At 41.2% G+C, this 16735-nt stretch overlaps 1 protein-coding gene and 1 long non-coding RNA gene across 2 annotated transcripts in view; one reads left to right on the top strand and one right to left on the bottom strand.

Annotated features, from left to right (window-relative positions):
* Positions 1 to 16735, bottom strand: part of LOC147336563 (uncharacterized) — a 420745-nt gene that overhangs the window by 298262 nt on the left and 105748 nt on the right. The window lies entirely within an intron of this gene.
* Positions 374 to 7470, top strand: LOC147336572 (uncharacterized). Its single transcript, XM_086285469.1, has 4 exons — positions 374 to 461; positions 4384 to 4473; positions 4664 to 4800; positions 5103 to 7470. Exon 4 carries the CDS (start codon positions 5262 to 5264, stop codon positions 6894 to 6896), a length of 1635 nt encoding a protein of 544 aa, XP_086141595.1. The 5' UTR covers positions 374 to 461; positions 4384 to 4473; positions 4664 to 4800; positions 5103 to 5261; the 3' UTR covers positions 6897 to 7470.

Raw genomic sequence — 16735 nt, 5'->3', positions numbered from 1 at the left:
GCTGTGATCCACAGTCTTCATTATCACATTAAAAACTCATCTGGATCAGCACGAGTCGACTCTGATATATTGCTTATATATGTGTACCTGCCATGTTTGTTCAGAGAGGTGCTGACATAATGGACATCAATGGTTGTTAGCTGCATGGTGGCTCTTTTCTACTGTAATGTTCAAAACCACAAAGGTAGTTTCAGGTATGACATCAAGTACTATTGAAACACTATTAAATATACGAAATGTGTACTCTTATGGTTTAGGGAGGTGCTTGTCCATCTGTCTGTAAACCTGATAAACTGGATTCTGCCATTGTGACATCATTTGCATCACCACCTTGCAGTCAGGTGAGATGTACAGGTTATTTGTTTTTGAGTCAGATACCACACAGACACACCTGAGCGAGGACGCCCAGTCTCTTCCTCACACTTTCTTTCTATCATTTTACGGTAAAACAACAACGACAGGTGAGTAAGAACAAACACAACAGTGTTTATTCCTGGGTCTTTGTTCTGGACAACAGCGTTTTTACACAGCAAAATCTCCAGTGTTAAATTAACACTAGAGAGTGTCTGTCTATATGGGTCCACTCCTCTGAGTGTTAAATACAACACTGTTGAGTGTTAAATTAACACTTTTGACAGTGTTATATGTTTAAAAGTAACCTAGTCAGTTTTGAAGATTAACAATGGCTAACACTGAGCAGTGCTGATTTTCTAACACTGGAATATTTCTAACATTTTGAGTTATTTTCCAGTGAATACTTGAATACTTTGGCTATAAATTAGGTAGTGAGTACACTGAAAGTGTGCTTCGGATGAAGCATGTGAAGATTATACTATGAAAAAAAGAATGTATTTAAAAGTTTTTAATTAAATTGCTAAGCAGATAAGCTACTCAGAAACACCACTGTGTTTGAGCAGGAACAGGAAGTGATACTCTTCCACAGGGCGGTAGATCTGCACAAACGCTCAAACATTTTCAGTCTTAACTGAAAACCAATTTTTATGCACCCCATGTTCGAACCCCTTTTAGCACCCATCGACCCAAACAGTTTTGTTTTAATGGTCTTTGTTGTTGTTGTTTTAGTTGTATTTATTTTCTTATTCTCTCAGTTCTATAATTTTTCATTGTTGTGCATTTTACTTATTTTACTTGCATTTTAGTTTGCAAACTACTTTGTCTATTTGACTATTGGGGGTGTGCATTTTCTTTTCATGCCCCACTGTTAGGGAATATATTCTAAAACACTTCTTCAGTAAAGACTCAGAGAAGAGAAACACACAGAACTTCTTGCTAGCAAGGGCAGCCTCCAGACAGAGAGACTCCGCTAAGAAACTGCCCCAGTCTTTATTTTGTCAAGGTTCGAATTTTGAGGAAGAGACATACGACTGAAAAGTCCATAGTGAGTAAATAAAGTATTTTATTAAAAACACACAGTACAGTGTGGGAAGAGCCGGACTTCCCCGAGCAGACCGCTCCCCATCCTTACATTACCCATGATGACGTCACACAGTTAGACCTTACTGGAAATGATAACAGTTCCCCACACTCAAAAAGTTCTCCTTATATAGACATCAGATGCTACTTTAGAGACAAACAAGTGTGTGATATGTTGTGCAGTTTTGTGAGACTGTGTGTCCAACAGAGGCTGTCCTGAGACGACCTCCCTGTCCTTAATAAGTGTGTATGTGAACGTGCGTGTTTTACATAACTCTCTATGTGCATGTTTGTGTAGACCTGACTATGTGTGCATGTGAATGTAGAAGGCCCAGCTGGACCCACCGCTTCGAGAGGTTGTGAATACAATGATGTGGATACCATTTAAGACTGATTAAATTGATGATAATATGCATACATTAATATTTGCTCAGATTACCATAGATATGATTCAGAGATTATACTGTCAACAGATTCGACAATGATGAATGATTGATCAATGATAGTTCTGATTATAAACTGTCACCATAAGAATACAAAATAAAATATCTCTCGTCCACAATTTATACTTCAGTGAGTGTATGTGTGTGTGTGTGTGTGTGTGTGTGTGTGTGTGTGTGTGTGTGTGTGTGTGGCCCCATAAACAACTTCCCTTAACCTGCTGGTCTGGAAAATCCAACAGTTCATCTATATGTAAAGAAGCACTTAAACTAAAACAGACATAGCTACGTTAATCCTACCGTAAAACAATAAGACTCTCTCATGCTCCCAGGATGTGGGGGTGAACCCCCTAGAATGTTACAGACCTCCTAGGATGAGAGATTCTTTCAATATGCCACCAACTATATACTTCTACACACAAATGATTACATGCAGCATTCTACCATATGCAAACTTATATCACTAAAAGATTATACTGACTACTAAATACAATTTTCCCTTGACACCCACCTTTGTGGAACCTCTGTCAGGATATTAGGCAGGCAGGCTATGGAGTTTTTTAGTTAAAAACTAACTTGTTCACCCGATGCTATGTTTCCTCATTCTCTGCCTTCAGCTTTTATTGGTTCTTATATCTATGCCCTTTTGTTTTATCAGTTTTTAAACTGTATTGTTTTTATTTATTTATCTTTTTTTTATCTTCAAATAGCTATTCAGCACTTTGTTTGAAAGCACTTTATAAATAAAGTTATTATAATAATTTGTGCAGCATTATCTGTTGAAAATGTGCAATCCAAATAAACTTGACCAGGGGCCCGTTCTTCGTACCTCGCTTACTACATCCAAGATCAAATGACACATCCAAGACCAAATCATCGCGCTAACTCTGAGCTCGCTATTCTGGTTCCCCGAACACACCTGTTGTTGACGATCAGTACAGCTGGATGAAGTAATGTGACATCACTGGGTGTCGTAAAAGGGGCTACGCATCGATAGTAGAAACATTGATCAGCAACCCTTTGATTGGTCGGCGAAAATGTCGAAGGAGCGCGCTCGGTATTTTTCGGCAGCAGAGCAAGAACTCTTGAGTGAGGGATTTCAGGAGTTTCAGAGTTTAATTAAAATGCAAGGGAACACTGCAAAGGCTGCAAAAGCAAGGAGAGAGGGCTGGCAGAAAGTTGCTGACAAATTAAACTCGTAAGTAATTTAATAATAACAATAATAATGGAGTGGATTTATATAGCGCTTTTCAAGGCACCCAAAGCGCTTTACGATACCACTATTCATTCACTCTCACATTCACACACTGGTGGAAGCAGCTACGGTTGTAGCCACAGCTGCCCTGGGACAGACTGACAGAAGCCAGGCTGCCATATCGCGCCATCGGCCCCTCTGGCCAACACTAGTAGGCGGTAGGGTAGATCTATCATATGACACTATATTATCCAATATTATATGGCATTATATTATATTATAATATGTTATATTATATCCCCTTTCACATTAGAGCCACAACAGGACCCAAAAGAACATGGGAACAAGTAAAAGTGAAATATAAGAATATTCTACAGAATGGTAATATTTATCACCTACATTGCTTTTAGTCTCTTGCAGAGAGACCCTGAAATAATCTGTTTGTTTGTTTATAACAGCAACCAAGAAAAGGGCAGAGCAAAAAAAGACAGGTGGTGGTCCTGCACCCCCTCGTCAACAAGTTGGTTAAGTAAATAATACCCTCACGGGAATATCGATATCTCTCAACGAGCACACTGTCGCGCTGAGCTAAAGGATCCTGTCTATCCCGCAATATACGCTGGATTCTGAAAACTCTCCTTATTAATCTTGCACCTTCCGCAATGGGTGGCTCGCGTATACGGACAGGACATGGCTGCGACAGGCTTCCCAAATCCACCTTGGCTTTTATAGCCATGGTCTCTCATCTTGATTACACGAAGTAATTTGCAATTACTACTCTGAAATATGAATTACATCTGTAATAATCACATACATGTAATAGAATGTTAATAGTACATTTCCCTTTTTTAGGAAATGACCTGTATGTATCGGTGTGAAATCAATAAATGGATCAAGTGCTGCATTATCTTTAGTTACATTGATGTTATTCATTTATGGTGAAACAGTGGTGGAATATCGCTGTTGCTTTCGTATAAATGAAGCGGACATACCTGCGTGGCCGCGATCTAATCCTGTTTATATAAAGTAAACCTGCTCCTGAGCAGGTTTATGCTTACGGCTCTGTTGCTATGACAGCAAGTCCCGGATGAGCTTCGGGGAACCGAACGATCCAGGATCACGCGAAATCGTCAACAATCAAATCCAGCTAACTTACTTAGCGAGGTACAAAGAACGGATCCCTTGACAATAACTATAACTAGTTATTGTGTACCAGTGAGTCCTGCACTCTGATGAGTTACAGCTGGTTCTTTAGATGCTTTTAACCCCAGTAACTGTTGATAGTGAAATTTGTTTCTTTGTTTTTTTTTACAGTCCTCTCCACCCGCCTCATCTGCAGCGGTGCCACAGCCTATAACTCCATCACAGTGCTGTTCTGGTTCATCTGTGACTCAGACTCACAGTGTAAGTCTTTCAGACTGATAGATGTCAGTGACTTTGTTTAGATGGTGATGTGCTGCTTTTTGAGATCTGCTCCACTTTGTTAAACAGCTTCTATTTAAGTTATTTCTTAGTCCTTCATGTGTGGAAGTAGTCAGGCCTGGGTGTGACAGTGAAACTTGTGGTTAATCACAGTTTACTCCTTATTTTCCAGCTCTGCATGTGAGGACCCAGGAGCGCTCTCTCTCTCTCTCTCTCTCTCTCTCTCTCTCTCTCTCTCTGCTGCCCAAACATAGCCCAGCATCCTTCACACTGAGCCTTCACAATGAAACCAAACAGGAAACACAAAATGTGAATATCCTGCACTAAAAGCCGGTGACCGAGACAGTTAGACAGTTTTCTTATGATGTATTATTGTTGGTCTTTACCTTACAGTGTAAAGCATCTTGAGGCGACTGCTGTTGTGATTCAGAGCTATATGAATTCCAACAAAACCTAATCAAATATATCTGAAATATTTCACTTTACGTGAGAGTTTACCATTATGTAAAAATTAATTTTTTTCATGATATTCAGATTTATTGAGATCATGCAGTGTATGTGAGTTTTATTTATACCCTTTACATGATAACTGTGAGGTGTTTGTGCTCCAGACTGAACCTGGACCAGGAGACTAAGAATTAGACGAACAGCTTCTCACCTGAGGAGAAGATCTGAATCTTCTGCTGCCTGCTGAAGGACGCATAGAGGACACTTTCCATCAGGACAAACCAGGATCAGAGAACCCGTGACACCCGTCTCTCTTTGAAACTATGGCTGCTGCAGATCCTTCAGCTGACTCTGAACTTAAATATTTACATTTAGGTCATCTGAACATACGCAGTCTGAGAAAAAAGCGTCCTGACATTGAGAACATATTAACAGATAATAAAATCCATGTGTTGGCCGTGACTGAAACTAATTTGAATGACAAAGTGACTGAAACATCTATAGAGAATTTCAGGTTTTACAGGAAGGATAGAAAGGGTAGAGAGGGAGGTGGTGTTGGTTTCTATATTGAGAAAGACATGATGGTTATTCAGCGGTATGACTTGGATCACACAGATCTCGAGATGATTTGGGTTGAGATTTACCTGCCACATAAGAGACCACTGCTAGTGGGTTGTTGTTACATGACAGAAAAGGATGATTTTGATCAAATCTGCAGAAAAATAGAAATGGTGACAAATGAAGAAAAAGATGTTTTCCTTCTGGGAGACTTTAACATTGACTGGCTGAAAGAGTCTACAGAGAAGAAGAAGAAGAAGAAGAAGAAGAAGAAGATTGATTTTGTCACCTCTGTTTGTGGACTGACCCAGATCATAGATGAGCCTACCAGAGAGGATGAGAAACAATCCACATCAACATGTATCGATCACATCTACACAAATATTTCAAAGTATTCCAAATCAGTCATTCCTCAAGTTAAATCATTGAGTGATCATAAACTCATCACTGTCAAGGTACGAAAAAGAGAACTTACATGCAGGAACACAGAAGCGGATCCTTCTGTTTGTTCTGAACTGTCAGAGCTTATTAAAAAGAAGATAATGGAAAACAAACACTGTTCTCTCGAGTTTAGAAGAGTTAAAGAGGAAGAGGTTGAGAGGTTGTTGTCCCTCGTTGATGCTTATCTTCTACAAGCTGAAGCTCTGTACATCTCTGCTCCCATATGTCACAACCTGAACTTGTGCATCAAGCACAGTAACTTTCCATCAGAGAAACATGAGAGCTTCATTTTCCGTCGGATCCTTGAGAAAGTTCTCCTCCAGCAGATGGAGGAGTACTTTCATAACAATAAGTTATTCACTCCTCAGGACACTCTTACTAACATAACTGATCAGTGGCTCAGAGATCTGGAAAACAATAAACAAGTCGGAGTTGTGCTCATTGATTTCAGTTGCTCCTCTGACATCATCAGTCTTGATCGGCTGCTTCGCAAACTGAAATCTTATGGTTTCTCACCCTCAACCATTTCTATGATGAGAAGTTTTCTCTCTGATAGAAACAGCTCATGTTGGTGGACAGACGCTCACTGTGAGCTGCCACGAGGACGCTGCATGACCCACTTCCTTTTCTCTGTTTATACAAATGATCTTAAAGTTGCTTTAGAAAGTGCTCATGTTGTTGTGAGTGGCAGTAAGCTGATGATGTATCACTCAGCTGATGACTATGAGGGTTTAAAGGAAGTGTTGAGAGATGAATCAGAAGTTGTGCGTGGCTGGCTCAGAGAAAACAGGATGGTTTTAAAGACGTTCACATCAACAAGGATCAAAAAGAAGGAGCCAGTGAAGCAAATACAAACTCGCCTCAGATCCACACTCCGTGTAAATGTGGAAGAGTTTAATTGGATCGGAGTATTAGGGGTTTTACTGCACGATGCACCTCACCTGGTTTGGACATCTTAATAAAATCTTTCAGAAAGAGAAGTGCTGCACAGTTTGCTCCTCCCCTTTTTCCTCTGTTAATATTTATTATGAGTTGACCAGAAGTGGAGAGTTTTGTGCTTCAGCCGTCTGCACCATGGGCACCTGTCTGGTGATATAACTACAGAGGTGATTTATGAGATTGTTAAGATTTAGAAAATGTTGAAAGGTTATTGACTTTAGACGCCAGTGTATTTTAATTACTTTCTTCATATTTAATGGTTGTTTCATCATTTTATCTGCTTTTCTGTGGTTTAATTGGTTTATCATTTGCTGTATCTGTCAGTTTTAAATGAAGATCGAGGATCCAGACGTGTAGGTGCAGGGAGAATAAAACAAAATAGGAAAAGGCACATTTTGGGATGGATGTGATTTTTACTACAGTAGTCTGTTGGGGTTAGGGGTCTTTTCCTCTGTTGAATTATGTTTTGTGTTTTTTGTAAACATCTGTGCTCATAAAAAGAAAAACAAACAATTCCGAGTTATTTGTATTATTGTTGGGTCTTCACCTTACAATATAAAATGCCTACATACTTTATCAATAAAAAAGCCGTTCACTCCAGCCCTCTGCGTCTCCTTTATACATGACCCTCCTCTGAGCTCTTCCTCTTCTTCTCCTGCCTCCATCTTCATCCCCCACTCCCTCTTCTGCATATGCTCAGACCATCCATCCTGCTCACTGAACATCTGAACACCTCCAGCTCGCCTCCACCGTCTAAGAGAGTTCAGACTTTGTTGAAATGTTGACTTGAAGCTTGTTTTGATTTGTACAAACTCTGTATTTGCCTCGTGTGCTTGTATTTACCCGAACGTTTGCATGCTTCCAAACATGACTTTTGCACAGTAGTGTATTATCTTGATCTGGTACATGGTCCCTGGATATAACATGGAAGTGCTCAGGAGAGAAATGAAAACTGAAGCTCAGGCTTCCTGGACGCTCTGTTACTACAGTAACCTTACAGACATATTATGGGTCACATGACGTCATTAAAAACACTCCAAAAGGCTCCAAAAGCACAAAATCAGTCCAGCTCAGCTGAAGCTAGCAGACAGCTAGCAGCTACAGCCCCCTGTGTCACCATCCACCTGTCAGTCACAAAGGCCACACCCCTAATAATGCAAACAGGTGAGTTATAGAAGCATTGTCCTTGTCTAGTCTTGTCTACTTTGTTTGTTTGTTTTTTACCCTGGAAGAGTCTCACAGTCTGTTCTTTAAAACCTATGGATGTGATCAACTGATCCCTGAATGCAATTGACACCCTCTTCTCAATGAGAAGCCTGCGTTTGGGAGAGCCCGGCTGTCCTGGAGGGACTTTCCCTGCCAGATACATGATGGACGGGTGGGGGAACTGGAGGGTCGTGTGCATGGTGGGACTGTCGATCGAGGACAAAGAAGACATATCTTTTCAGAATCATGATAACAGGGTTCTTGCTGTTCAGAGCTGGCCTGGCCCTGGCTTATCCAAGATTAAAGAAAGCAGAAATGGCTGTTCAAACCCCAACAAGGCTAGGACTGGAACGATGGGGCAAGCTGTGGCCTCTGAAATGTGCTCATTGAATGCAGCACGGATAAGATCTTGGAGAAGCTCGCGGCTGTTGTGAGTACTCAGACTATGCTCTCTGAGAGGAAATTTGGTAACATCTTGGAGAGGCTCACGGCTTTCCAACGAGAGATTGACAGACCAGTGATGGACATTTTGATCAACTGTAAAATTTGACATGCAGTTGTTTGCACTTGTGGGATAAAAAGGGGATGTTTTTCTGTTATTTTAGTATCTGCATTATTAGTTCATTAGAATCATATAATCAGCTTTGCATTAAACATTTATTGAAGCTTTTGACCTTACATTAACCTTTACATTACAGTGATTGTTATAACCTTAGGTTAATCTTCTATTTACAGGTACCAGAATAATCATATGATCTTTCATTGCAGGTGTAACCATGATCATCTCACACATATTGCAGTTTGTTGCTCATTATAGAGTTGTGCTCAAGTTAATAAGGGTTAAAAGCTACAGTCAGCGCAATGTCTGACTGATCTATGGAGGGGAAAGGCTTTGAGCATAGAAGGCCGCACGCGCTTACACAACACTGATATAATGTTATTCTTTGTGATTCTGTATTCAGTTATATCTTTTGTTATGTTTTAAGTAGTGGCAGTTGTTTAAACAATATTCATTTAATATTACATACTTGATTCAGAGCATTACACACTGATCACCTTAATCAATTTGGAAATCCTTGTAGCTGCAATGTTGTGTCTCCGCAGGGGGACAGTTGGCTCCAGGAGACAGGTGGGAGTCAGTGCCTGTCCTTGGGAAGGAGCGAATGTTCTTTTCTGTGTAAATAAACTGTCAACATTGATTGTATTGCACCTGTCTTACGCATGAAGGGGCATTCTAATACCCTGATTTCATAAAACTATGGAAATGTGGTTTTTGAGGCGAGATCTGAGGCTGTCTGCGTACGGTGTCCATCTCCCACTCGTGTGACCATTAAAATCATTGTTTGACTCAACCCGGCCGGACCAGTGTTGTTCTTTGGGTTTTTCGTCTTGTGTCCATCCCCAATATTTGAATCCGTAACAGTTTGGGGGCTCGTCCTGTGGTATTGGGGTGGAAGTTGGAGGTTTGGACGGTCCGAGGTTGTCGAACGGACAGGCACGAACCAGTGATCTGTACTCAGTGTTTTCTAAGTGCATTCACACTCCGATGGATCCATCAGAGAGCAAGTTGGGGTTAGTATCTTGCCTAAGATACTTGACACACAGGTTGGAGGAGCCTGGGATCGAACCATCAACCTTCCGATCAGTAGGTGACCAGCTCTACCTCCTGCATCTGAACAAAGCAGAAGTACACACCAAACTCAATGGATAGTCAAATGTAGAATCACAGAACAGAACTGCAGGCTGAGTTTGGATGTTTGTCTTTCACACCTCTCTGTGGCTCACACACACAGTGACGTCAGACACAGTCACACACACTGTTTCATCTGCTTTGTGCACAAATTCATTACTTTCTTCGTTCAATGATCTACATACTATGTGCTGCCCAGTGAATACTTTGCAATGTATTTCATCCCCTTTCAAGGCAGACTTACCCAGTTTATTCCCCATTACGAGACAACAATCAGTCACACTCACACAGACCACGTCTGGCCCGCACTCGTTCACACACAAAATAGGCACCAATAAGAGCTCTATCCTCCTTACATATTGGTGGAGAAACCAAACACTCAACGCCCTCAGCGGCGGAGGAAAAACCTCCTTTCGGTGGAGAAACCATCCTTAACCCTCCTTGAAACTGGCCGGGAAACCAGACCTCCTTATGTATATGTGTGTGTATATGCATGTGCTTGAATGTGTGTGTGTGTGTTTAACCCACTGCATGCTGATCACACAGACCCACTAATAGAACTGTTTTATCAGGTTTATGCAGCATCACCATTAATGTCACATTTAATCAGAACACATTTACATTACAAGCCCACTACAACCATTATCAACATGTTAAATTACATTATACATCTGCAGTGGTTTAAAGCACCACTATTTTAACCTGATTCATTTTTTCCACCTTAACAGTTCATTCCTCAAATCAAACAAGATATTTGACTCTCAGAAAATGTACCAACAAATATTTTTGCAATAACATATTTATTTTTCAGCTTTTACAAGTGAAATCAAACAAGTGTATTTAACACTGAAACCAGAGTGGAAGCTGCTCATATAGAGTCCAACCCAGGCTAAAAGTAAGTTGAGTAGAGCATCACCATCAAAGTGTCGGCTCTCTGAACACGGTGCAAGATCGCCATCTGCAGGACAAAACTAGTTTTTCTCCTCGTCAACGTCTAGATGACGTCATCGTACAGCAAAACGTGCAGATCAGGTGACATGACTGTCTGAGAGGCGGAGTTAAACTGTGGCAGGTAAGCATGTGGAGGAGGAGCAATAACATGACGCTGGAACATCATCATTGCATTATACAGTTTCCTCTCTAACTGGACGCAGCTGTGAACAAGAACAGCTGTGGAACCAGGGTCCTGAGTGGCATCTATGGATGAATGCAGGTCAGTGTGTTGCTGGTGAAGGTGATGAATCACAGGGTCCATCTCACGTTGGAGTCACAGCTTCTCTTCAGCTGCTCTGCTCTTCAAATGTAAGGAATCGACGGCTCTCCTTTTCAGCTCTGTTGGAATATCACCTTCTTCTGTCTGAGAAATGTTAATGAAACAAACCTGACAAAACACAAACAGCAGCAGTAACAGTAAATTGCACTTATACATTCACTGAAAACCCACATTTGAACTCTACCTACTTGTTCATCGAGGCATGAGCAGAAGGGCAAGGAGACTTCACAGACATGTTGAAATTGTGATGTGAAGACGGTGGACTGTGGTGGTGGCTGCAGACTGTTGGACTCTGTTACAATCTTCTTCAGTCTCTGTTACAGACGTGGATTTGATTGGACAGCTTCATAGCGACTCCCTGTCTGTCTCAAACAAAGCATTTACATTCAAAAAGACATTTACAGAAAACACCAACAACACATGATATTATTTATTATATATTATAATCATTTATTCATATTTATTTTTCAATGAAGATGACAACCAACTGGAGCTTGAATCATTGAATTTACACCAAGCACTTCAGATATATTTGAAGATTTCTACATTTTATGAATAGTGACAAAAATTCTTTGTGTTGTCAATAGAGACACATTAAAGCAAACTTTGCTTGATGACAATAAGCTCAGTTAAATCAGTACAATAAGTGTGGAGCCCTTCCCTGAGAACGTGTCTGCGTAGGTTCTCAGTCATCCAGGTCATGGTAGTCGAAAGATGCAACCACAACCTCCCTGCAGAACATTTTGCAAAGTGAAATTTGTTTATTGTCCCATCAACAGTTTACCTGCAGAATGGGTACAAATATCCTTTCTGTGAGGAAGTGACGCAGAAAATACAATGTTTCCCTCTGTGACAATGAAAAAGTGCTTGAGATTGAGTAGAGCGATCCTTCTTCCTTGCTTCATTTCTTGCTCGCAGTCTCTCAGCGTTGACTGGAAAATCAAATCAGACTCACACCATCTGCTTGTAATGTGGGCGTGTCTGTCAGTAGTTTGAAGAGCACTCTCTGGCCTAAACACAATAGGAAGATCAACACCGCCCCAAAACAAACATTTCCAGATTAGATGAATGGCACCGTAATTGGAAATGGTAACATTAACACGTTAACTTCCTGTGTTTGGTCTGCAGTGGGTGACTCGTGATTCAGGGATCTACATTTAAAAACGCACATGTAAAACTGACAGCAAGGTTTTCCCATCATATAGTCGACATAACTAAGCACAACTGTTAACCTTTATGTTTGCTAACATTTGAACTCTTACGATTGGAATATCAACAAAACACTAAATATAGTTTAATTCAATCCTACCTGAGCTGGTTGAATTGAACCAGTTTCAAATTCAAGTTCAAATTGTATTTATTACACACAAAACCATACACAGTATGACATGAGGTGAAATGCTTGTAGCTGTGCAATGCCCGACCAGTTTCATGACATACTTCCTCTTCCATCTGGGAACAGAATCTAAAGACAGGAAGTAGCCACTGTCAGCTTCCTGAGTACCCAATAAGAAACAAATCAGGCAAAATCAACAAACCTTTGGGTCTCGTTTTCAAAAGTGCATGTTTGTCAGCTTCTGTCTCTCTTTCCATCCACTGTTGGATGTCTTGTTCTGAAATAGTCACTTGGACAAACATGGAAGAGAAAAGATTCACTTGCGACTACAAGCATACGTTCCATTAAAGTCGGGTTTCTCGGGGACTCTTTCAGGGTGGCAGAAATCTCCTCCTCAGCAGACTTGTGACCTTCTCCTCTTTGTCCCATCTCTGAAGGAGCTGCACTTCTATCAGTAGGAACTGTCAGCTCTCTCAGTTTGAATGTAAATGAGTCATTTTAACTACTAATACAGAAACATGTGTACCTAGATCCGATGACTTCCTCCTCCCATAATGCAATAATGCATCAGTCAGAAGGTCCAGTCGATCTGATGGAGTCATCTCTTTGTGATTCCTGCAGATCTTCTGAGGAAGGAGCAGAACCTCTCCATGCCTTCTCCATCGTTCAGCCCAAACGCAGGAAGCCGTCGTGTGCTCTAAAAGATTTCTGATTAACACATATTTACTGTTTACTGTACAAGAGTTTATCAAAGTATGGACTGAATAGTGTGTGCATGTGCTTAGGATGACATGTGTGTCAGTTTGTGTACATTGACCAATAAATCATAGCTGGCACTGCAGTTTATGTCCATAAACATGGACAGCCAGGGAAATACCTCGAGGTGTTCCTCCTCCATTTGTCTGATAAACACCAAACAGTGTTTTATAAACAGGAAATGTTGTTCTTGTGTCATATAGTAACAGAAAATACTCACATGTATATGTGAGGACGGCACACACACGGTGTCGTATATGAAATTCAGCTTGATGTTCTTGTCCTGGTATCTTTTCACCAGCTCACTGATGACATACGTTGGATCTGCTCGCCTGTTTAAAAAAAAGATCATCTCAATGGTTTCGAGTCGATAAGAGAAATAATATTTTTGGGAAACATTTGGTGACATTGTTGACTGTAGGTTAATGACGTAAGCATTGATTAACAACTCAGCGTTCTCCATTAATCATGTTCAAAAACATGAGGGGAATTTCATGACGACAGGAGGCTCCAAATACACCAGTTACACCAGTTACACCAGTTACATCCTGTCTTTTTTGGCTGGTTTTTGTGACTGAAGTAAATTTCCGGCTTTAAAGTTGCTACAATCCTAATTACAAAAGGAAATAGTAGTCCTCAATCAGCCATAATAACTTTAACATGACAGAAATTATCTTTAAAATAAAATAAAAAATAGGGGTGTGTGTGTGTGTGTGTGGGGGGGGGGGGGGGCACTCAACATCTGCACATTCAAAAACATCTGTTTCCATCACAAATACTTCAAATGTTGTCTCTTACATAACCAATCCATTTAAAACTATGACTTATTTAGGAGAACACCTCACTAGTGATGGAGCAGTGACATGAAATTTCCTTCAACATTTCCTCAGCTCAGCTGGTTTGGAGCTATCAGGATGAGACTGCAGATATTCCTCTACATCTTTGTCTCTTACAAACATGATGTTTCCATGAAAGCGCTCAATAATACTTCTTCTTTTTCTTCCAAGGCCAAAGTCGGCATCCATGCTCACAATCATTGTGCCATCAGTCTGAAACCAAACATCAACACTGGTTCATCCATTTCTGTCATTGATGGAACCAAATCTTATGACAGGATTATTAACTTGGTTGGTAGATCATTAGATAGCACCTCACAGACTGATCACCAACCCACTCCAGTGCACATAAGAGTAGAAAATATGATCTAGTGTCAACATTTACGGACTTTTTAGCCTGAAACATTTTTATATAGAGAAATGTGTCAAATGCTGTTAAACTGTAGGAACTGCATTGTGTTGCACTGAGGAATGACACTCTAGTGTCCTCAGTTGTTGGTGAAATACTGAGATATGAAACTGCTCGTTTGAAGCTTTAGGAGTAAAGAATTATTGTCAATGTATGAAGACAACAATGATTTTTTTGGATTAGCTACAGAAACATGAATTTCTATCAATCGATGATACAGCAGCATAACAGAATGACTCATTTCTGATGTCGTTACGATATCAGGTTGGAAAATGTTGAACCTAAAGTATTAAATGACCTCCAGAAAAGTAAGACAGTGAGTCATCCCACAATTGTTTTTATGAACCTCCTGAGACCCACTGCCCTCATATGGCGACATGGTGATGATGGTAGCTCCACCTTCATCCTCCTCTTGCCAATATATCCACTAACCCTCTGTGCACAATCTGTCTCAGCCTCTCAGACTTTCAAACCTGAGCTGTGCCTGCCATGTACTCATTGCTAAACCTTTTCATTTTGGCCAGTCCATGCATTTAGAAATAAATAAACACAAAAACACCATTCAAAGATAATTTTTAATTTTTCTACTTATCAGGTACGACCAATCTGAAATATCTTTTGGAGAAATGAACATTATATCCTAAACTTGACCTCAGGCCCATCAGGTTAATGCAGTCATTACATGGACATGTTTCATTTTAAAATGAGATCAGAATAGTTTGGCATTAAGTCACAAATCTGTAAGAACAAACCTGTGTTCACAAACATGTTTATCTCTCTTGTGTTTACTTGTGTTTACTACTGTGATCCTCTGGTAAATGTAGCTGTAAATGTTGTTTTCCAATATAGACGAGTACTGCTGCGTTCATACACCGATGTTCTCCATGTTCTTTGCAAATAATGCAAATGCTTGTGGATGGTGCTGAGGATTTATATGACATCTTTCAGTGAACCCCACAGGCTGAGTTCTTCTCTCTTTGCCTAACTGCTTGCTGTCTCTGAACCAAAAGAGCTCCAAGTCACATTATCCATGTGCTCAAGTGCAAGTGCTGATCCATGTTCTCAGCCAGTGGTGTGACTGGTGTGGGGACAGGTGAACCAGTCTGACTGAAGCTGGGAGGTGAGGACTTCATTCATTCAATAACAGCCCCTCTCGCTCAGTTTTTTCATTCGCTCTTGCTCAGATCTCTGCTAACCTGCTCGCAGTGTGTCGCTCAGTGTGGTTTATCATCTTCATCTTAACTTCCTGCTTCTATCATGGTTAAAGCTGATGAATCCTCTGAACATCAAACACTGATGGTGTTATTGGAGCTGAGTGAAGTTTGATGGCTTTATTATCCACGCTGTGACACATGGCAGCTGTCAGAGCAGAAGACATTAAGTCAGCAGGTGTGTTTAAATGCAGCCTCTGCTTCCTCTGGAGGTCCATGACATCACAGCGTGGCCGCAAAGGGCGTCCAGAATCCTAGCCTCCCACAAACGTGTCCACCTTCTCCCTGGATTTGAAGCACAGGTGGGCCCACCCTATCCCAAGATGCATTGCAGCGTGGTGGTGGAACATATATTTTGGGTCCAGAGATGGAGCAGCGCTCTCTCTAAGTCTTTGAGGATGTTTTCTGTTTGAGTCTGGCTTCAGTTCAGTCTAATTTAGCAGCTGTGACATCAGAGATTGTAGGGGAGGAACAGCCACACCCACAGGTGAGTTTCCCACCCAGAAACAGAGCGTGAACATCACCTCTGTCTGTGCTGTGTTGGTCACAAGCTTTGTTCTGGGCTTTTAAGTGGAGGGTGGAGCTTGTGAGTGATGGAAGCTGAGAGCGGTGTTTGCAGATGCTCAGTGTGACAGGATGTTGGCTGCTGTGTTTGCACATGCTCAGTGTGACAGGATGGTGGCTGCTGTGTTCGCACATGCTCAGTGTGACAGGATGTTGGCTGCTGTGTTCGCACATGCTCAGTGTGACAGGATGTTGGCTGCTGTGTTCGCACATGCTCAGTGTGACAGGATGTTGGCTGCTGTGAAAGCTGAATGCTCTCTGGTTAGAAGTGATGTCACACATTAGGATAACTGTGCTAGCTTTCTGTCAGAGTACCAGGGCCTCGCTTTGACCACATGACTCTCAGTACACAGCATGATGTGTGCGCTGTAAACAGGAAGCAGAGGAGCAGGACTGAGGTAAACCTCTGAGGGATCAAACTGAGACTGAGCTCCAGATGTTTCCACATGTTTCTGCTCTGTGTGTGTTTGATGATTATTTCAGGTATAGATGATGGAATATGACCAGTCTGATGTCAGCCTGCTTCTCTGACAGCGCCTCACCTCTCTGTGCTGCCCCCTGCTGGCTCTGATCATTAC

The sequence above is a fragment of the Aulonocara sp. 'chitande type north' Nkhata Bay genome, linkage group LG3, assembly GCF_057382095.1.
Source record: "Aulonocara sp. 'chitande type north' Nkhata Bay isolate Kocher_YH1m ecotype deep benthic linkage group LG3, A_spYH_male_GT1.1, whole genome shotgun sequence".
NCBI lineage: Eukaryota > Metazoa > Chordata > Actinopteri > Cichliformes > Cichlidae > Aulonocara > Aulonocara sp. 'chitande type north' Nkhata Bay.
This window is presented reverse-complemented; position numbering and strand designations above follow the sequence as displayed.